We start from the raw sequence: 22,396 nt of genomic DNA on the forward strand, positions 1-22,396 counted from the left end.
ACGGGTCTGCAATAAAATAGCATGATCCATTAGATCAAATGTAGAGGATAGATCGAACTGAAGTAACAATGTAATTTAGCCTTCATTTAAAAACCCCTATCATGATCTAGTAATGAACTAATCACTGTTTTGGTACTAAACAGAGGTTGAAACCTAGATTGAGAAAAGTGCAAAATAGAGTGCATGTTTAAATACTGTTCTAATTGCAAATTCTCCAATCCCTCATTCAGCCTGGTAAAAAAATAGTATCGAAGCTACTGGCCTGTAGTTAGATATAAGAGAGTTGGACTATTTTAAGTCTTTCAGTATAGGGTAATAATTATGTCCCCAAATTTAGTTGGAAATTTGCCTAGGGATAGTTGTATCTGAATCCAGTGCCGTAGTGAGGGTGCCTGACACCCGGGGCGGGTCGCCGCTGCGCACCCCCCCCCCCGGGTGCAGGGCATGACGCCCCCCCTCTGGAGCACCCCCCTGAAATGCACCCTACCTTTCAGCGGGGGGCAGGCGGGAGGGCTGATCCGCCCCCAGTGCATGTCACTGGGAGCTGCGCCGGCTCTCCTGCTTCCCTGCTTTCTCTGCCCCGGAACAGGAAGTAACCTGTTCCGGGGCAGAAAGAGCAGGGAACCAGCGAGCCGACACCCCCCCCCAGCGCGTGCACCCGGGGCGGACCGCCCCACCGCCCCCCCTTCCTATGCCACTGCCTGAATCCAATCAAATAAAGTAACTTGAAAAGGTGGAGGGGTTGATCGCATCAGGTAATGAGGACAGGTATCCAATGTACATTCTTCTCTCTTTATTCCCACTATCCATCTTTCCTCTGCATCTCTATTCCAATATCTATCCTCTGTGTCCCTGTCCCCCCACATGTTCAGCACCTGCCCTCTTAGTGTCTCTATCTCTCACTGTGTACAGTATCACATCTCTGTGTCTCTGTCTCTATGATCCCTCCATACCCAGCATTTCTTAAGTGTTCCTTTCACTGCACTTATCCAGCTTGTTGCCTCTCTCATCCCCTCCTTCCACATCCCCACCCTGGGCCCAGCATCTCTTCTGCTCTCTCTCCCCCTTCCTTCACAGTTTGGCATCACTCTCTCCCTTCATTGGTCCAGCATATCTCCCCTTCAGGATACAGTCTCTCTCTTTTTTCCCTCCACTTACCCCAGAGTCCAACATCTCTCCCCCTTTCTGGTCTCTCGCTCTCTGTTCCCCCTCCACTCAGCCCCTTGGGTCCGGCATCATCTCTCACCTTTTCTTCCCCAGTTCTCTTTCATTTCCCTCTGCCTTGATTCCCCTCCCCCATGCAGGTCCTGGTATCCCTCTCTTCCTCTGCCCCATCCCTCTGTGGTCTGGAATCTCTCTAACCCCTCCTCTATGCCCCCCTGCAGATCTCAGCATCTCTCCCCTTCTACCCCCTCCCCCAGCAGATCCTGGTATTTCTCTTCTTCTCTCCTCCCCCTCCACTGCAGAACCGATATCGTCCATCCCCCCAGGGGTCCTGGTATCTTTTTTACCCCCCTTCTCCCCTCATGATCCTTGAAACCGTGGCGGGCAGCAGGCAGAGGCAGTGAGGTAGACAGACTATCTCTGGCCAGTGCCACCAGGATCTTTCCTCTGCTGTGTCCTGCGCACAAGAAGTGACATCAGAGAGTTAGAATACTGCAGTGGAAAGGCCCTAGCTGCAATGGCTGTAGGCCATGGGTTTTAAGAGTTGCAGGGGGGATATTGAACCTGTGGGGTAGGGGAGAGAAATGCCAGGCCCAGCAGAGGAGGTGAGATGCCAGAACCTATTGGGGGGGGGGGGGGGGCAACAGCAGGCAGCACCTATCATTGGACAGCATTTTGTCCAGCTTGCTCAGTGGTAGCTACACCCTTGTCTCCCATGCTGTCTACCCTTCTCTCCTTCCCAACCATTTCTTTTTTGCTGCCTCCCAATCTTTTTCTGCTCCTTCCCATTCTTCCCCCTTTCCTTCCCTTCTGATGTACCTTTTAACTGCCACGGCTGGCAATTAAAAAAAAATGCTAATTGTGATGGCTCTCAGTTGGGTCAATATTATTTCATGTTGAATTCTTTTGTAGATGTTGAAGCCTTTGCCATGGCATCCTGATATAGTCGATGTTCAGATAATTACCATTGGGTCCCTGGCAATAGCTGCTATTCCAGGAGAGTTTACGTATGTACTTTTTTCTTTTCCTCTAAGCTCCTGTTTGTATGTATATATATATATATATAAGCTAATCCTTAACAATATGGAGTCATTACAATTCCCTAGCAATGACATTGGGCTTTCTCCATCTTAAATATTATTAAAAAAATTAAACCAGTTTAAAAGTGCCCAGTGAATGTTGTGCCCACATTTTTGGTTATTAAAAACCTGTTGAGAAGAGTTTTTGAAACTATCCTTCAAAGTTTAATTTGAGATGGTTACTAGCTGCCTACATATCTTCTGGGGAAAGTTTGAGTCAGTCCTAACTTCAGCCAGGGCCGCCAAGAGGGGGGCAAGGGTGCAAGATTCCTCAGGCTCAGCCTCCAAGGGAGGGCCTGGTGCCGGCAAGGTTTTGAGGGAGCAGAAGATTCTTCATGCTTGCCTGTGTCTCTCTCCTACTCCTGTATGTCAGGACCTGGATGATTGCGTTAAAGCGATAACCCAGGTCCTGGCACATAGGAGCAGGAGGTGACAGACTGAGGGAGGAGAAGAGTGACACAGGAAGGTAAGGAGGTCGGGGTGGTGGCGGGGCGGTAGCAACTCAAGTGTGGATGGTGGCCAGAGTGTTGGGGGGGGGGGGGGGTGCATGGTGTGCCGGTCCTGTCCCAGGCCCGGCTGTGTCTCTTGGTGGCCCTGACTTCAGCTGCCTCCTTTGTTTACATGTGAAGGGCCATTTTACAGCTAGGCATGCAGAGGTACAGAGGAAATGAGCACTTAAGCATCTAAACACTCTAAGTGCTCTTCTGTAAGGGCATGTGCAAGTGCTATATCATGCAACTGCATGGGGATGTATACATGGGTAGAGCATGGACAGGACATAGGCGGGGCTCCCAGTTACACATACAACTTACAGAATACTATTTGCTATTTACACTCTTGCTGCATTGCGCACCTGTAGCTTTGCCAGGTCTATGGCTGGTGTCACTTCGGGAGCCTAAATGTAAGTGATGTCAATGTTGGGTTACGCTAGTATTCTATAATGAAATCTGGATGCTTAGATGCCATGAAATAGGCTCTCAACACTCAGGATAGAGATGCCTAAATGGAGGTGCCATATTGTAGAATTGCCTCTGTACTGTATGGTATGAGGTTGGAGTTCAAGGTTTTTTTTTCAAAGTAAAACTACAGCTCCCTACATGCAGTGGGGTAAAATCAGAACTACTGTAGTTTGGGGGAGAGGGCAATTCAAAAGTCTGGTAGCCCACTACATATGTGCAAGAAAAATGCAGATCACGAAGACAAGGGTTTTTTTTTAATATCACAGGGTTTTATTTTAAAAAGCCCAATGGCTGCATCAGGGGTTAATACTGAAACATAGCATAAATAATGTAAGTAATTGAAAAAATATAAAAACTTAAAAATAAATAATTTGCACATAAATAAAAATCATAAATACACACACACACATATATATATATATATATACACACACACACACAGCCTTTTAAATGCACCTACAATTAGCGTGCACGCTAACCATGTAGGTGCCTATAGGGCTATCGTAGGCACGTACACGGTTAATGCATGTACATGGTTAACGCGCATTAAAAACGCTAACGTGTCTATAACGCAACTTAATAAACAGGGCCCTAAGTGTAAAGTGAACATCATGAACTCACTCATGATGTGCACTTTCAAATAGATTTATGAGGGTTATAAAATACTGCTGTAACATGAAGGACAGTTCTATAATAGGGTGTCTGCCAGAGCTTATTCTATAAAGAAATGTAGGTACCTCCTTTCACTGATGGAATAGTAGCCTAACCGGGTATATGCTCACCTAGAAGTTAGGTGAGATCATCTACACCAGACATTGGATAGGGGTACATACCTAACTTGTAGAATTCTATAGTGTGCATGCATAGGTTTGAGTCAATCCCCATGTATGCCCAGTGTGCAGCTATGTGCAATGTGACATATGCATGTATTTGGAGAATAGTGGGTAGTTGAAATATTAGCATGGACACACATATGTGCACATATACATATATATGCTAGTACTCAAAACATTTGTGTGTAATACCTGTGTAGACATGAAAGCCTATGTTATAGAATTGCTCTCATATCCCTGGATTCTATATATGGTGCCCAAATTTGGGTGCTGATATTTGCATGTGAATCGAAGATCCACACGCAATTAAATTAGCTAACAAGCCATTAATTAGCAATAAACTGATGTCAACAGTTAATTATTGAAGTTAATTGGTATTAATTAGATTTTGCGCACACATCTTCCTGTGCACTAGTTTTAAACCCCAAGTGCCTAAATTCCCTACTACACAACTCAAACAGGGGTACGGCCAGGGGCATGATAAGGGCATTCCAAAAATGTGGGCACAGAGTTATAGAATACTGCCATTCCCAAGCCCAAATGCCAAGAACTGGGCACCAGTATGTACACCAGGTTTCAAATTTGGGCCCGGGAATGGGCTCTAAGCACTCTTTATAGAATAGTGCTCTCTGTTGATTTTTTCCAGCACCCGAATTTCAGTGCCATTTACTGAATCTGGTTCATAGTGTGTGCATAGGTGATTAAAATGTGCAAATACATTTATTTGTACTGTATCAGTTTTGATGTTGTTTACATTCTACATCCCACAGAACTATGTCTGGAAGAAGACTAAGGGAAGCCATTAAAAAAGTAAGTTATTAACCACAAAAATATCAAAGAGATTTAGTGTGAGATACTTGATCTCATTAGTTGAATAATTTTTTTGTTGTTGTAGCAAAACACATCATAATGAGGCATATTTTCAAAGCACTTAGACTAACAAAGTTACGTGGAGAGGCATTTTTGATATGACATCTACGTCCAACTTTGGATGTTTTGCAAAAAATGTCCAAAATCTGAATAGAAAAGGTCATTTTCAAAAAAGAAAAACGTCTATTTTTTTTTTCAAAAATACTGTTTTGAACAAGGTTTTGTGATTTGGACGGGTTTTTTTTTTTGGTCCATTTTTAGAAAAAAAAGTCTAAGTGCAAAATGCACAAAATCAAGCTATTAGGATGTAGGAGGAGTCAGCATTTTTCGTAGACTGGTTCCCTTGACATCCCAGGAAAGCAATAGGGCACCCTAGGGGGCACTGCAGTGGACGCCGTAAAATGCTCCCAGGTACACATCTCACCATTGCTCCCTTACCTTGTCTGCTGAGCCCCCCAACCCCCCCAAACCCCACTACCCCCAACTGTACACCACTACCATAGCCCTTATGGGTGAAGGGGGTACCTATATGTGGGTACAGTAGGTTTCTGGTGAGTTTTGGAGGGCTCAGTTTCCTCCACAAGTGTAACAGGTAGGGGGAGATATAAGTCTGTATCCACCTGTCTGGAGTTCACTGCACCCACCACTAGACTATTCCAGGGACCTGAATGCTCTTCTAATGGACCTGAGTATAACATCTGAGGCTGCAAAGTAATGTTTTTAATCACATTTTTGTGAGGTGGGATGGGGTTAGTGACTAGTGGGAGAGTAAGGGGAGGTCATCTGGTCATTTAGGACATCTTTTTGTGCCTTATTCATTATAAAAACAGGTCTAGCTCAAAACATCTTAGTTGTAGTCCTGGATGGTTTTGATTTGCTCTATTATGGCAGAAAACGCCCAAGGGTTAGGAACACCCATATCCTGCTCTTAACACACCCCTGACACACCCCCTTGTGATTTGAACACACTTCTGATGGACTTAGAAAAACATCTAAAAATTGTTTTTGAAAATACCAATCTGCACGTTTTTTTGTGAGAATAATGTCCAAATGCAGATTTATGCCACTTTTTGGATGTTTTTCTCTTTTGAAAATGAGCTCCATAGTAACCTATGGTACTTTGGATGTCTAAGGGGTCCTTTTACCAAGTTGTAGTAAAAAGGACCCTGCCCTAGTGGCAGAGGCCATTTTTGCCACGCGCTGTGACCCTTTTTACTGCAACAGGTAAAAAGGCTGAAAATAGCTATGGTCATGTGTTAAGATTGCTCTTACTGCATGGCGATTTTCCCTAGCGTTGGAAATGGCGCTCACTGGGGCTGGAACTACTGCTGGCGTCTGTTTTGTGCCAGCAGAAGCTCTAGATTAGTGTGTGGTAAGCCCAGCTTGGGCTTACCACTGCTTTGTAAAAGGGCCTCTAAGTGCTTTGAAAATCAGCCCAAATGCCTCTTAAGTGGCTGATAAAGTGTGTTTTTCAGCATCTAAATCTCCACAGAAACTTTTGCACACTGTAGAGTACGTATTAGGAGTATGCAAGCCCAAAATTTCCGGTGTCATTTATAGAATTTCTTTTTGTTTTGTTTTATTCAGGGGCTTTTTGTTTTATTTTCATTTTGGGGGCAATGTTGTCAATAGTGTTTAACATTGCACAATTTATAGTGCACCTTATTGCTAAACTAGTAAAAAAGGCCCGTTTCTGTAAGAAATGAAACAGGCGCTAGCAAGGTTATATTCAAATGTTAATTGTTGTTAACCCAGCAGTTGTTTGAAAAGTGCTGTAATGAGAAGGTAAAATAATTGTGAAGGGTATATATTTTATATTTGGTGTTTCATAGAGTTTCTCCCAGTTCCATGGACCTCCCAGTTCCAGGGTCCCCCCTGCCTCCGAATTCCAGGGCCCTACCAGTTTCACTGTTTCCCCTCCCTCCCTCTCTGTCTCCGAGTTGCAGGTTCTTCCCCCCCCCCTTCCCTCCCAGTTACAGGATTTCCTTCCCAGTTCTAGGGTATCCAGTATCTCCCTGTCTCCCTCCCTCTGAGTTCCAGCTTTGTTCCCCCCCTGTCCCAGTTCTAAATTCATTGGTTACCTTAGGACCATACCAGTCTCATGGTTCCACCTTTTCCCTTCCTCCCTCCCTCCCTCCGAGTTCCATGTTCTTCAGTCCCCCTCCCTCCCAGTTCCAGGTTTCTCCTCTCCCTAACGGTTGCAGGGCACCCCCTATTTCCTTCCTTCCCTCTTAGTTCCAGGTTTCTTCCCCCCGTTCTTTGCCTCGTTTTGTGATTGTGTGGTAACGTTTGCCAGCGAGTTTGCCTAGTCCTCCCCCTGGCTGCCCATTACCTGTGTGTGTGTTTTTTTTTTGTCTGCTGGTCGCCGAGCTCTGTATTGTTTCATGTAGCTTATTGTGAAAGGGCTGGCAAAATGCTGGAGCGTTTTCTGTGTCTCTGCTTTCTGGTTCTCTGTTGTGGTGCGTGTGCTGCTCTGACAGAGTTAGTGTTAGCTGATGGGCGCTAGCTTTATGTGTGTGTACGTTTCCCGTTTTTTCTTTGTGTAGGCCATGCTGCGCTGACAGAGTGAGTGTCAGCTGATGGGCGCGAGTGTTATCGGTGCCTCCGCTTGCCGGTTCTGAGATTTGTAGCGCGTGCTGCTTCCCGGTTCTCCATTGTGTCTTGCACGCTGCTGTGTCTGAGTGAGTGTCAGCTGATGGGCGCGATGTTATCTTTGTCTCCGCTTGCCATTTCTCAGTTTTTTTGCGGGTGGTGTTCTGACAGAATCAGTGTCAGGTGCTGGGCGCGAGCCTTATCGGTGCCTCCACTTGGCGGTTCTGAGTTTTGTAGCGCATGCTGCTTCCTGGTTCTCCGTTGTGTCCTGCTAGCTGCTGTCAGAGTGAGTGTCAGCTGATGGGCGTGCGATTCCATTCGCTGTTTCAGTGCTCCGCCCTCGACGTCATGACGTTTGACGCGAGGGTGGGGCAGACAGTCATGGTGCCACTGCGATCTACACCATGACAGAAGTTGGAGATGAAAAATATGGCTTCATTAGAACGTTGGGGTTGTGAATTATGTCCGGAAGGGGCGTGGCTGAGGGCGGGTCTATGAGTGAGGGTGAGTGGTGCTGACAGCCTAGGAGGGTGAGTGGTGCTGACAGCCTAGCCTAGGAACAGTAGATTCAGTGCTTCACTGAACGTTGGAGGTGAGAATTATTTATATAGATATTGCATCCTATTGTTCGATATGTGCAATAGTGACTGTCTATTAGGGGTTTGCAGGGCAAAATTCTCATTCTGTGTAGTTACACATTTCATTTTCAGGATTTTTAAAGATTTTATTTTGTTTTCATTTTGGTGGGGGCAGTCATTAGTAGTGCATGCTATTCATGAAGAATGTGCACTGTTTTCAAAGAATACACAAAGTTGGGCATGCAAGTTATAGAATAGTGCCAGTTATGCACTTAATTGTTAAATAGGCTGCTAATTGGCTTTAACAACCAGTAATTGGCTATAATTGGAATAATTGGTACTAATTAGCAGTTAGATGCATAACTGCCCTTAGTTGGTATTCTACAAATTGAGTACGCAAAATCCATTGTTCACAACTCTAAGGGAAGCATGGACCTGGGAGAGACATGGCCGGGCCTAGCACTTGTGCTGTAGGTTATAGAATGCTATCAGTTACGTGCCTTACAGCAGTTACAGTAAGCATGAGCATTTACACCAGCCATTGAGCTAGTGCAAGTGCTTGTGCTTAAAATTAGGTGTGTAACTGCGGATTTACACTGGCATTCTATAACGATAATTAAGTGTATAATTGCCGATAAAGGATTCCCTCTTAGGGCCAGATTCTATATAAGGTGCCTAAAAATCCATATGGTAAGCATTTTTGCCTAAGCGTATTGTATAATGCAATCATCTGGATCCTGACTCCCGGCATGGACGGGAGCAGGAGAGGACAGAACCGGAAGCAGGCAGCAAGAAGAAGTTTGCCGAGGAATTTTGCCCCCCCTCCCCCCCCCGCTCCTCTCTCTCTCTGTGGCCCTGAGTCTGGCTGGTTCTTCTGGTACTTTCAAAGTTGTAGTTCTATTGGACCCTGCTGTAACAGAACTATGGCATTCTGAGCCTCAATCTGCAGCTTCCTGAGAACTTTCCTCATGTTATTGTCCCTCCTATCTACTCCAGTATTCAAAGCAACCATCCTCCAGCCTTGAAGTAAGAGCTGCATTTATTTCAGGGATGCTGCACAGCTGTGTTATTGAGTTGACCAATAGGCGTCACTGTTGCATGACAAATGGGACTCCCTAGCCGCGTAATCAATTCTGGCCAGTGGGAGGAACAGTAGTCAGCCCCAGGAATCACAGCTGGATCTTTCTTACAGTAGGATTTCTGGACCTCAGAGCATCATAACAATACTGGGGTTGATATTCAAAGCGATTTAACCAGCCAAAAATGGCTCCTGGCCAGTTAAATCACTTCTTCGGAGTTAACCATTATTTTCAGTGGCACTTAACTAGTTAATGTCCTGAAAATGTCTGGTTAGTGTCGAACTGCAAACTGGCTATTATGTGGGCTTTCTGGGGGCAGAGTCAGAACGTAACCGGTCAAGGTCACTGCATAAATAGGACTGCATAAAAGTCAGTCCTTTCTTTATGTGGTGCCCCATAGCTAGTTAAATGATGGTTTAGCTGCCTCTGGAAATCAGGGAAATTGAATGTCGAAGCCCAGACAAGGCCCAGCACTGAATTACTGGGCATAATGCCGGAAGTGGTCAGCAAAATAATCCTAATAAATAAATAAAATGCTGAAAGTTGCCGACTAAATATTGACCCCACTAGTTCTAACTGTAATTTGAGAGATTTGATTTTGTCTTTTGCATATAATTTTTTCCTTAGGAATTTGAATCTGAGGGAACTCCAGGAATGAATGTCGTTGTTTCAGGCTTGTGCAATATTTATACTCATTACATCACTACCTATGAGGAATATCAGGTAATGAAATGATTATTAGCACAGCATTTCCAGTCTTTGCTGCTGCTTAGGAAACAGTTTCGTAAGCGCTGATAGGAATCCTGTACCTGTACGGTATGGAAAACATTAAGGATCTGGTGACATATGAGAAAATATTCTGGACAATATTAAGAGCTGTTTACCTGGCCAGGAACAGCTCCTAGATGGTTAAATAACATTTAGCTGGATAACTGCTAATATTCAGTGAGAGATAGCTGGTTATCTCTGCTGAATATTTGCGGTTAGCACATAGGACTAGATTCTATATATCACACCTACAAATTCGGCGCCAAAATAAAATTCACTTAGGTGAATTCTATAAAGTACGCTTTAATTTAGGAGTACTTTATAGAATAAGCCTAAATTTCCACATGGTTTATAGAATATGCAGCCTAAATAGCAGTCCTATCTTTGGCTGCTAAAAACTTATCCAGCCAGCACTGAATATCCACTTAGCCGGTTAAGTTTGAGCCGGCCAAACCCCCCCCCCCCCCCCCCCCCCCCCGGATATTCAATGCTGGTCGCCAGAAACAGTCTGGCATTGAATAATCCAGGGTCAGCGCTGATCGTGACACTTATGTGGGCTGCTTTCAGTGGTCTAAATATCGGGCCCACTATCCTTTTCTGTTTTACATTCCTTTCATAAATCAGTTGTATCTGGAAGAAGAGGAACAGCTAGTGGTTAGGCCAGCAGGCTGAGAGCCATGGAAGCCAGGGTAAAAATCCTGCTTCTCTTAGGGATACTCCTTGTGACTTTAGACAAGTCACATTGCCCTCCACTGCCTCTGGTCCAATTTAGACTATAAGTTCACTTGGATATGACTTGTGTATCTGCTTGTAACTTGCCTAGAGTTCAGATTTAGAAAAGGAGAGCTAATCTACAATCCAAACTTGAGATGCATCCTGACCCTCTTGTGATGTGGATATTTCTAGATGGAGAAGAAAATAGATTGAAATTGCCAGTGTGGTATGGGGATCATTATTGTAGATCCTTCAAATACATGGTCATAACTAAAACTGTTTAGGATCAACCTTCTACTAGATCTCACAGGCCAGGCCTACTGATCTTAAACAAGCCTATTCTAAGGTTTTGTCAGCACAATTATAGGTGGCTATCAGGCTTATTTTCGAAAGAGAAGGACGCCCATCTTTCGACACAAATTGGAAGATGGGCGTCCTTCTCACAGGGTCGTCCAAATCGGTATAAACGAAAGCTGATTTTGGACGTCCTCAACTGCTTTCCGTTGCAGGGACGGCCAAAGTTCATGGGGGTGTGTCAGAGGCGTAGAGAAGGTGGGGCTTGGGCATGCCTAACACTTGGACATCCTAGACCCATAATGGAAAAAAAGGATGTCCCTGACGAACACTTGGACGACTTTACCTGGTCCTGTTTTTCTTACGACCAAGACACAAAAAGGTGCCTGAACTGACCAGATGACCACCAGAGGAAATCGGGGATAACCTCCCCTTACTCCCCCAGTGGTCACTAACCCCCTCCCACCCTCAAAAAACATCTTTAAAAATATGTTCTGCCACCCTCTATGCCTGCCTCAGATGTCATACTCAGCTCCATGACAGCAGTATGCAGGTCCCTGGAGCAGTTTTAGTGGGTGCAGTGCACTTCAGGCAGGCGGACCCAGGCCCATCCCCCCCTACCTGTTACATTTGTGGAGGAAACAGCGAGCCCTCCAAAACCCACCACAAACCCACTGTACCCATATATAGGTGCCCCCTTTCACCTGTAAGGGCTATGATAGTGGTGTACAGTTGGGGGTAGTGGGTTTTGGGGGGGTTTGGGGGCTCAGCACGCAAGGTAAGGGAGCTATGTTCCTGGGAGCAATTTATGAAGTCCACTGCAGTGCCCCCTAGGGTGCCCGGTTGGTGTCCTGGCTTGTCAGGGGAACCAGTGCACTACAAATGCTGGCTCCTCCCACAACCAAAGGGCTTGCATTTGTTTGTTTCTGAGATGGACGTTCTTGTTTCCCATTATCGCCAAAAATCAGAAACGACCAAGTCTAGGACGACCTAAATTTCAAGATTTGGACATCCCTGACCGTATTATCGAAACGAAAGATGGACGTCCATCTTGTTTCAATAATATGGGTTTCCCCACCCCTCCATCGGGACATTTTGTGAGGAAGTCCTCAACAAAACTTGAATGTCCCTTTCGATTATGCCCCTCTTAGTGAACCAAGATCCCTGATTTTATAGGGGCACCACAATCACCAGTAGTGTGCTGGAACTGGCTTACGAGAGCCATTTGTTATTTTTTAAAGAATTTTGGGAGCCGGTTGTTAAACTTTAACTCGTGTCCCCTCAGAGCCAGAAACAAGCAGTGGGAAGTGGTGGTAGTCCATTTATTTGGCTGGTAGGGCTCGGCAACCCTGCTTACAAAGGTATGCCTAGCGTGCCTGCATGGGGGGGGGGGGGGGGGAGAGGCAGACATAGAGGAATGTGTTGCTTCCCTAGTGTACCCCAGCCCCCCCCCCCAATTGCAGGGCTGGCTATGCCCAGAGAGAGAGCCTGATGTTAAAAATTTCCCAGCACACCACGACAGTCACCCATGTAGTACAATTATTCCTAGAGGCGTGGAGGGGTATGAGAGGCACAGTGTTGTTTTAAAATCAATAATTAGGTATCAGCTCTGGTACAGATGGTAATATTAATATTATATTTTGACATACCTTTCTACATACGTATGGTTGTATTTATGTTCTCAGGCACTGAGAGGTCTGTACTTATAATGCTGCTGAGAGAAAAGTTAACTGGACATTTTTATCAGATTAGCTTTATTCAAGTAATTCAGCCCTTATCTGCAAATATAAAATTGTCCAGTTAATTTTAGAGAAAAAAAGCCTTCTCCTGTTTGATCCTTTGCCGGAGCCTCTTTTTTTCACGCTACAGCGAAATTAATGCAAGCTATCTTGGCTGTCCATAAGGCATCTACCACTTGAATTTTGTACGATTGCTATATCTACAACTTGACCCCTGAGGCAGGCGCCTTGTTGGCGCCGAAACACGGCCCGTGTCGGGTTTTTGACTAATAAAGTACTCCTGTTGTCCTAGTCTTGAAGGCCCAGTGTTGCTTTTTTTTCTTTTTGTTTCTCTGATTGTATACTGTATTACCCTCTCTGTCTGTATCACACCAGTTAATTTTAGTCCATCTATTTGGCTAAGTAGAGTTACCCAGGTAACTCGGGCCTGTTCAGTGCTGAATATTAGCATTGATCGGTCGAATTGAAACTGTGCTGCAGGAATATTCTCAGTAGCACCACTTATGTGGGCAAATTGTAGGCCCACAGAAAAATTTAGTTTGTCAGCAGTGGGGGAGAAGGAAGAGGGGGGGAATTTTAACTGTTAATATGTGCCTGGCTATTAGTCAAACTTAGCTATATAAGCCTTTGGAATATTGACCTCTGGATGAAAATGTGCTGATCTGTATGATTCTCCCTTTCTAAAATATCAAATTTTAATAAGACATGCAAGTGAATTAAGCTGCTTACAGACTCTAAAATTGCCTTTTACTTAAAATCTTTTATGTAGGTTCAGCGGTATGAGGCAGCTTCTACTATTTATGGACCTCACACACTGTCTGCTTATATTCAATTATTTAACAACTTGGCCAGAGCTATTGCAAAGGTGAATAAAACTTTAAGTGTATTCTGTGATAAAGCTTTTGATTGGGACAATAAATACAATATTTGACAGCAAGTCTTTTTTTGCAGCTTTCATCATATTTTACATCACATTACATTACATATTCTAGTTCTATGCATATTTCTGGTCTCAACAAGGTGTTTCCTACCAAGTATATTCAGATTGGTGAACCTCTGGCTGTATTGAAACTGTTTTCTACCAAATAAGGGAGACTTCAATCCTTCATCCAAATTAACATTTAATGTAGCTGGTGACATATGAAAAAAAAAAAAATCAAATGAATCACTTGTAATAGAATTAGGTTAGATTAAGATTCTGTCCATATAGAATAAGCCTATGTCTGTAACTTACTCCTCTACTATATAAGAGAATTGTCAATGACTTATAAATGAGGTACTCACAGACCAGCATCAGCAGACAGCAGTTACAGTATTTATTTATTAGGATTTATTTACCGCCTTTTTGAAGGAATTCACTCAAGGTGGTGCACAGTAAGAATAAATCAAACATAAGCAATAGACAATTACAGCAGTAACAATATTCAAATAACAATATAAAGTATGGGAAGGAGAGAATGAATGGGAAAGTTCAAAGATAACCTGTGAGACAGGGAGCTGCAGTAATAAGCTGGACTGGATTACGTCAAGATTGGGCACTGTATTAAGTCGTATTCAAGTGTAAGGAAGACAGAATCAGTTGCAGAAAATATTCTACTCAGTACATTGTGAAGCTGTATTTCCGAGGTCAGGAGTCATTGGTTTTTCTCCTAAAGGGAGTTTTTTTCCAATTGACTTAAGAGACCTGGCCTCTGAAAGATTTTGATAGCAAATATAGGACCAGTGATAACAACTACTTTCAGCAAACAGCTTGAGTGCATGTATGAAAATATTATACAAATGAGTTCTGAATAGAACAGTACAACTGGGAAGTTTTGAGGTCCTCTTAATAAAATTAAGAACTAAGAATTGTGATTAACAAGCAGCTGTGGATGTTTGAAGCAGAATATTTTGAATACCACGTGGTAAATAGCATAAGGATTAGAATAGTATACTACTTACAATGTCAGCACAATATATAATAGAACACTTTAATTGGCAGTATAGGATATAAGAAAAAATGGCACATATAGATAGGTAAGAGAATAAGAGGAGTTAGAAAATAAGGGGACTAATTGAAAGAAAATTGCACATGAGGTCAGAAGGGTGCTTAAATATTATCTCAGCTAGGGTAGGATAATATTCCAAAAATAAAATACATACAAAAAAACTTATTACTTTGTCAAAACATGTTTACAAAGTAACATTGTCTTTAGCCCCTTTCTACAGATGTAGACCCTAAATGTACACTTTAAGGGCCCTGCTTACTAAGGTGTGCTAGTGTTTTTACTGTGTGCTAAAAATTAGCACGCGCTAACTCTGTAGATGCCCATAGGACTATTATAGGCGTCTACACAGCGCATGCTAATGCATAGCGTGCACTAAAAATGCTAACATGCCTCTAGCACAGCTTAGTAAACAGGGCTCTTAGTCATAAGGAAGAGAAGTCCAAAAACTAGCTGCTTGACATGAAAACAGAGAGGTGAACATTGAAGCTGTCACTTTTAGGTTTGGAAAGGATAGAAATAAAGCCAATGCATTTCTAACACTATAAAATCGACCAGCCATTGCAGTCAGCAGCTAACAGTCAGCAGATTAAAAAATCACCATGGTTTTCTATGCCCAAGAGAAATATAAGCAGCTGTGTGCTGCATCAGTGTGGAGTGTTCAAGCTCTCTACACACTGGACTAATGCTTAAGGGACAGATTTAACAGCCAGTTACCATGTCCTTCTACTTTTCTCTTCAGAGAACACTTGGAGGGTGGGGGTGTGTGTGTGGCCAAAACCAGCTCCTCCCAGCATGCCCAGAGACAGGCATCAACAACAATCTCCAAGTACTGAGAGCATCACAGGTGCCTATAAAAGCTAATCACTGAGGACCACAGAAATACAGGGACCTGGTTGAATCTACACAACTCAAATATACAGACCTGAAATTCATCACTAATGTACACAGAAAAGATTGTCCCATGCAATGGGACAGCACAATGCAGATAACATACAAGAAGATTGGAATCTGAATCCTGATCGACAAAAATGTAGGATATCAAATTTATCCAGCTAACACTCTAAAATTGTTTTGCTACCCAGTCCTCCATTACTGTAATAAAAATGGAATTCAAGCCACTGGTCTATAATTTGTCACATCTTGGATTCCAGCATTACTGTTTTTAAATATGGGGATCAAAATTATATTCCCTTTAGAAATTGGAAAATTCCCTGATAAAATACACCATTTAACCAATTTACTAATGCATTCATAAAAGAGGTGAAGCTTCTTTAATTAGGTATGGCGGGTAAGGATCCAGTACACAATATAATTTAACATTCTTCCTTGCCAAATTAGTACCAAATGTACTGTAACTGTTATAAATTCTTTCCATATTCTATCCACAGCTATCCGTATTTTCTGATATTATTTTTAGTTCAGCAACACATTCAAACAAGATCTTAAATACATTCATTTCAAATGCATGGATTTTAAAAATATTGTTCTTTGATGACATAAAGACTTTCTGTTCCAGGACACCGTTAAAGATTTGCCAAAAGGTCCAGAACCACCGTTTTTCAACCAGAGCAAACTGATAGTCCTTTTGCCTAAAAACCCTGTTGACAAAACACCGGAAAACATGACTTTTGGTGAAGTTTTACAGGACGTGCAACCGCTGTATAAATTGGTAAGTAATTGCAACCGCTTAGAGGTCAGTTTATAATTGCTTTTGTCAAAATATGGTGACAGAAAGAGGGGGATTTTGGAGGAAGTGACATCACAGGCCTGTGAAAACGGAGCTCCCAAGCCACTGCCAACAATTAGCTTAAATACTAGTGTTCCTCCACAAAATATCAAGCGTGCTTCACTCTCAACTGGACGGCAGGGGTGCTGCATGGACTATGCCTGCTTCAGGGGCGAAATCACTTGATTTGCAAGCATATGCATTTCAGAGGAAGGCAATGTCTCCTGCTACGCATTCTGAGGAACACGGCACCCGAGATGTGGAAAGTCAACAGCTCGCGCTCGAATTGGCAGTGCCCAATGCGAAAGGAGAGACAGCGGTACCACAGCATGAAATGTGGCCCACACTATGCAGTTGGCTCCAAGAAATCAAGTCAGATCTAAAGGCAATGTGCCACGCTATGCAGTTGGCTGCCAGAAATCAAGTCAGATCTAAAGGCAATGCGCCACGAGTTGGCGATTTTGGGGGCAGACCTCAGAGGAGAAATAGCTGAGCTGGGTAACTGCGTGGCTGAAACAGAAGTGGGCCTGGAAGAACATGCTGAGTCTTTAACTATGTTGGAACAGCAATTACAGGACCAAAAAATGAAACCAGGTACCTACTAGATAAGGTGGAAGATCTAGAAAACTGGAGTCGTCGCTCCAACATACGGGTCTGTGGGCTGCTGGAGTTACCCAAATATTCGGACTGCGAAGAAGTAGTTCAGCGCCTTGTGGCCCACCTGGTCTCCAACCCTGACAAACCCTGTGCACCAGCATCAGGTCGGATTGAGCATGCCCATCTAACCTTGGGGACGAGAAAACCAAATGTACCTAAAGATATTGTGGTCTGCTTTGCTGAATTTAAAATGAAGGAAGCAGTCACTTTTAACAACTATCTTCCAGAAGGCCATATAGGAAGAGATTTGTTTCAAAGCAGAGGGAAGATTATTCCACACCAGCACAGACTGGTAAAGGGAAGAGGTTTCTAAAGACGTTTTATAACAAGTATCCTTGAATGATAGAAAAAGTAATGTTGGATGATCGAGCATACAGTCTCATCGAGCAATTGAAGGAACCTTATTAAAATGGGTCAAGAGAACAGGAACTTGACCCTGTAAGATCATTAAAATAATACAAGAAGATTTGAACTCTATACGACCATGAATACTTTGTAGAGGGTAGGCATTTACACCTACCCTGAAGCAGGTGCTTCAGGGTAGGTGTAAATGTCTACCTGGGATCTTGCCAGGTATTTGTGACCTGGATTGGCCACTGTTGGAAACAGGATGCTGGACTTGATGGACCTTTGGTCTGTCCCAGTATGGCAGTACTTAAGTACTTATGTACTTATAATTTACAAGTACCCATGTAGATTAATACAATCCATAATCCACATGCATGCTTTGAAGTCTGCTCATGTACACACCTACCAAGAAAGTGTGTGCCATTATATCATGCTGTGTACTTTTACAAGGGTTGGTACTTTATAAGAGGATATACACATGTAAAAATGTCTTGATAAAATTGCCTATAAAAAACAACAAAGCAGTGGAATCAAATGCATTTATTTGGAATAATACCCGACGTGGCCATGTTTCGCCCTCAGGCTGCGTCAGGGGTACAAACTATAAAAACAAAACACAAATATAAAAACATATATAACCATTTAACAGTATCATAAGCATGATTCAACTAATAAAAACCAATTATTTAAAAAAGATTCAACATATATAAAACAATCCTTTAAAAGTTTTCAAAAAACATGTATAGACCTACTTGATATCATCTATAAAACAAATATTTATAATTATCATTAAAATCATATATCATGTAAAATTTTTAATCAGAACATCTACAATTACTCACATCACATTTATACCTCTCAATACTATATTCTGGTGGTAATTATTCAAAAGATCTTGAATATTTCTTTGTTTCTTAGGGAAATGTTGCTGAAATAACTTTTGTAAGTGCAAATCCACGAAATTCTGTTGAGAAAATGGTAAGTCACATTCATATGATGTCCTTTTTGCTTTTCACTGTAAGGCCTGACATTCAAAATGAATTAACTGGGCAAGAAAGGCTCCAGCCTAGTTAAATCACCTTGGCCGGCTCTGCTACTGATATTAAGCAGCAATTAACCAGAGAGTGGCACTGAAATCAGGAGCATAGCCAGCACTGGATTTTTAGGGGGCCCCAGGGTTGGACTGGGGGGGGGGGGCGTATTTCCTCTTCCCTTCTCCAATGCATTCCTTAGCTTTGCTGGTGGGGATTCTCAATACCTGTCAGCTGATGAGATCTGCTGCCAGAACTGGGCATGTTCAAGGAATGCCTATGTCAGCAGCAGGAAGGGAGGCAGCTGACTTCTTCCCTATGGAGGCGTCACAAGATCAACCGGTAAGCATAAGTGTTTGAGCATTTGTTTCCAGAGATTAAGAACTGCACGGAAGAAGTGCCTATGCCATGTCAAAGGCTGGTGTACGTGCTCATGCCTAGCAGTTATCAGTTAGGCGCTTACCCCTGGACTCTATATAGTACTCCTAGAGATCCGTGCCAAAATTCAGGCAGATTATATAACAACATGCGTAACTTATTTGGTTTAACAAGCTAATAGCATTGATAACAACACTTATCAAGCAATAATGAGCACTAATTGGCAATAATTAGAATTTACATGCACTAAGTATATTCTGTAATGCACTGCACTTAATTTCTTACATGTGCAGACAAAAAAGGGGCATGGTTATAGGTGGGGAAATGGGTGTTTCTTGGGCATTCCGAAATTACGTGCATAGCTATAGAATATGGTCCACTGTACCTAAATCTATGCACCAGGTCTTACACCATGTTTTCATTGGTGTAAATGGACGCGCGTAGTTTTAGGCGTTGGGATATCAACTAAGTGTATTCTATATACCGCGCCTAAATCTAGACACTGCTTATGGAATATGCTTAGGTAAAAATGTTTTCCATGCAGATTTTGTTTGCGCCATATACACCGATAACCCCTAGTATTCTATGACAAGAGTATGTAACCATGCCCCCGACCTGCCCATGCCTCTCCCACAGCCCCACCCCCTAGAAGTTGTATGGAACAGAAAATGAGTCTGCAGCTTCTAGAATAGCAAATAGAGTCAGTTGCACACGCAAATGCCAATTGATGCCGATTAACACAAATTTAAGCCAATAAATGGCTGTTAACTCCAATTAACAGCCAATTATTAAATCAAGTTGCATGCACAACTGATTATTCTATAAATTGGGTTCCCAACTTTGTGTACTAACCTCCAAATTCTATAAATACCATTGTATAAGTCTCTGGTGAGGCCCCATTTGGAGTACTGCGTGCAGTTCTGGAGACCGCACCTAAGGAAAGATATAAACAGGATGAAGTCAGTCCAGAGGGCGGCTACGAAACTAGTAAACGGTCTTGAATGCAAAAATTATAGGGACAGGCTTATGAACCTCAACATGTAGACAGACGCTGGAAGAGAGGAGGGAGAGAGGAGACATGATAGAAACGTTTAAATATCTCAAGGGCATTTATGTACAGGAAGAGAGACTTTTTCAAATGAAGGAGAGCTCTGGAATGAGGGGGCATATGACAAAGTTAAGTGGGAATAGGCTTAGGAGTAACCTAAGGAAGTACTATTTCACAGAAAGGGTGGTGGAGGCGGTGGAGTCGAGGACTGTTCCAGAATTTAAAAAGGCATGGGATAAGCATGTGGGATCGCTTAGGAATAGTTAAACTTTAAGTTAAGAGGGAATAGGAGTAACCTAAGGAAGTACTGTTTCACAGAAAGGGTGGTGGAGGCATGGAATGGCCTCCCGGTGAAGGTGGTGGAGTCGAGGACTGTTCCAGAATTTTAAAAGGCATGGGATAAGCATGTGGGATCGCTTAGGAACAGGAAGAATTAGGGGTTACAGAGGATGGGCAGACTGGATGGGTCATATGGCCTTTATCTGCCGACATGTTTCTTTGTTTCTAAAAATTGCAAACGCCAATTTGGGCACACAATTTAGTTGATTAATGAACTAATTAGTGCCAATAATTGGGCCCTAACAATCAGTTATTGGTGCTAATTGGCATCAATTTAAATTTATATGGGCATATTTATGCACCCGGATCCACGTATAAATTTTACGTGTGGCTCCAAAAAGGGGGTGCAGCCATGGGAGGTTCATGGGCAGATCAGGGGCATTCCTGCAATTAATGTGTGCTGTTATAGAATAAGGGGGGCTCCACACCTAATTTAAGCATGAGCATTTATACCAGGATTCAGTTGGTGTAGTTTCATGCCTAAAGGTAGTTAGGGATCCTTTGAGCGCTATTTATAGAATAGGGCTAAGTGCTATTTTTTATGGCACCATTTATAGAATTTAGTCCTAAGTGTAAAGTTGGGAGCCCAAGCTTATAGAATTAGGAGCATACCTCTGGATTCTATATAGTGCGCCTAGAGATCAACCCCAAAATTGGCACAGATTCTGTAACAATGCGCGTAACTTAACAAACTTAACAAGCTAATCAGCACTGATAATAGCACTTAGCAAGCAATAATGAGCACTAATTGGCACTGATTAGAATTTACTCTTTAGATTGTAAGCTCTTTTGAGCAGGGACGGTCCTTCCCCATGTTAAACTTGTACAGCGCTGCATAACCCTGGCAGCGCTATAGAAATGCTAAGTAGTAGTAGTAGTAACTTGCTATGCGTATTCTGTAACGAAGTACACTGAACTTCTAATGTGCGCAGGCGAAAAGGGTCATGGTTATAGGCAGGGAAATGGGCACTTCATGGACACATAAATCTACTTGCTGGGGTTTACACCACATTTTCATTGGTCTAAATGGATGTGTGTAGTTTTAGGCTCTGAGATATCAACTAAGTGTATTGTATAATCAGCACCTAAATCTAGGCACTGATTTTAGAATATGCTTAGTCGGCACTGATTTAAGCGCTGATTTTTTAGGCACCATATATAGAATCTCCCCCATAGTGTCTATCCAATATGTAAGTATGCATTTGTTTGCCGCCATCAGATCATATTTCATGGGCCTGTACACCTCTCAACAGCACCACTTTTCTGTTCCCAGAGCTCAGACATCGGTATACTTCCTCATCAGTAGACAAGCAGCATAATAAGGGGCCCTTTTACTAAGCTGCGTAAGCATCTATGCACGCCCAACGCACACCAATTTGGAGTTACCGCTCGGCTACCGCATGGCTCTTGCAGTAATTTCATTTTTGGCGTGTGTCTGAAAAATTATTTTTATTTTCTGGTGCGCGTCTGCTACATGTGCCAAGTGACATTTGGAGAACGTAGGTCATTACCACCCGGTTAACGCGTGAGACCTTACAGATAAATCAACGGCTGGCGGTAAGGTCTAAGACCCAAAATGGACAATCGTCAATTTTTATTGTGCCGCACGTCCATTTTAGGCAAAATTTTTTAAAAAGGCATTTTTTGGAGGTGCGCTGAAAAATGGATCTGCATGCACCCAAAACACACACCTACACTATCACGGGCCATTTTTCAGTGCACCTTAGTAAAAGGACCCCTGAGTAAGGTACTTATGTTGTGTAATTTCTCTTCCATCAACATGAGTCAATGGTGATCATATATGTTTTATGTCAGCTGTCTTAATTATGTTCCAGGAAAAGCATACCTTCCTTACAGTGGAGAAATATGAGAATGTTTTAAGAACATGGAAAATAGTTCATAATGATGCTTCATGGGAAACCAGGTAAGTTCCACAAAGAATTTGTATATTTAAATTCAACACACAATGAGAGACCATTTTGGGAACGCACTTTCCTGTTGTTTTCATAAATGCATGTATTTTTTTTTCACAGTAGCTTGTATGCCCTGCATTATTTTACTCTTATAATTAGTTACTTTGACCAATAAAGCTAATAGGCCTCTTATCACTGTGCTCTGTATCTGTACCATACAGGACTACAAATTCTGTACTTTTCATTGCTGCTGTCTTTCAGAGTATTCTGGGCATGCACCACTCTCTCAGTAAAATGTA

At 42.8% G+C, this 22,396-nt stretch overlaps 1 protein-coding gene across 4 annotated transcripts in view; it reads left to right on the forward strand.

Annotated features, from left to right (window-relative positions):
* LOC115470142 (neutral ceramidase-like) overlaps positions 1 to 22,396 on the forward strand; it is a 160,602-nt gene that overhangs the window by 135,653 nt on the left and 2,553 nt on the right. For all 4 annotated transcript variants that reach the window (XM_030203090.1, XM_030203091.1, XM_030203089.1 and 1 more), the window contains 7 exons: positions 2,077 to 2,171; positions 4,806 to 4,845; positions 9,782 to 9,877; positions 13,439 to 13,534; positions 16,174 to 16,326; positions 18,307 to 18,366; positions 22,020 to 22,108. In XM_030203090.1, the coding sequence (XP_030058950.1) occupies positions 2,077 to 2,171; positions 4,806 to 4,845; positions 9,782 to 9,877; positions 13,439 to 13,534; positions 16,174 to 16,326; positions 18,307 to 18,366; positions 22,020 to 22,108 (629 nt within the window). The remainder of the gene's footprint in view (positions 1 to 2,076; positions 2,172 to 4,805; positions 4,846 to 9,781; positions 9,878 to 13,438; positions 13,535 to 16,173; positions 16,327 to 18,306; positions 18,367 to 22,019; positions 22,109 to 22,396) is intronic.

This window comes from Microcaecilia unicolor, chromosome 5 (genome assembly GCF_901765095.1).
Source record: "Microcaecilia unicolor chromosome 5, aMicUni1.1, whole genome shotgun sequence".
NCBI classification, from domain to species: domain Eukaryota; kingdom Metazoa; phylum Chordata; class Amphibia; order Gymnophiona; family Siphonopidae; genus Microcaecilia; species Microcaecilia unicolor.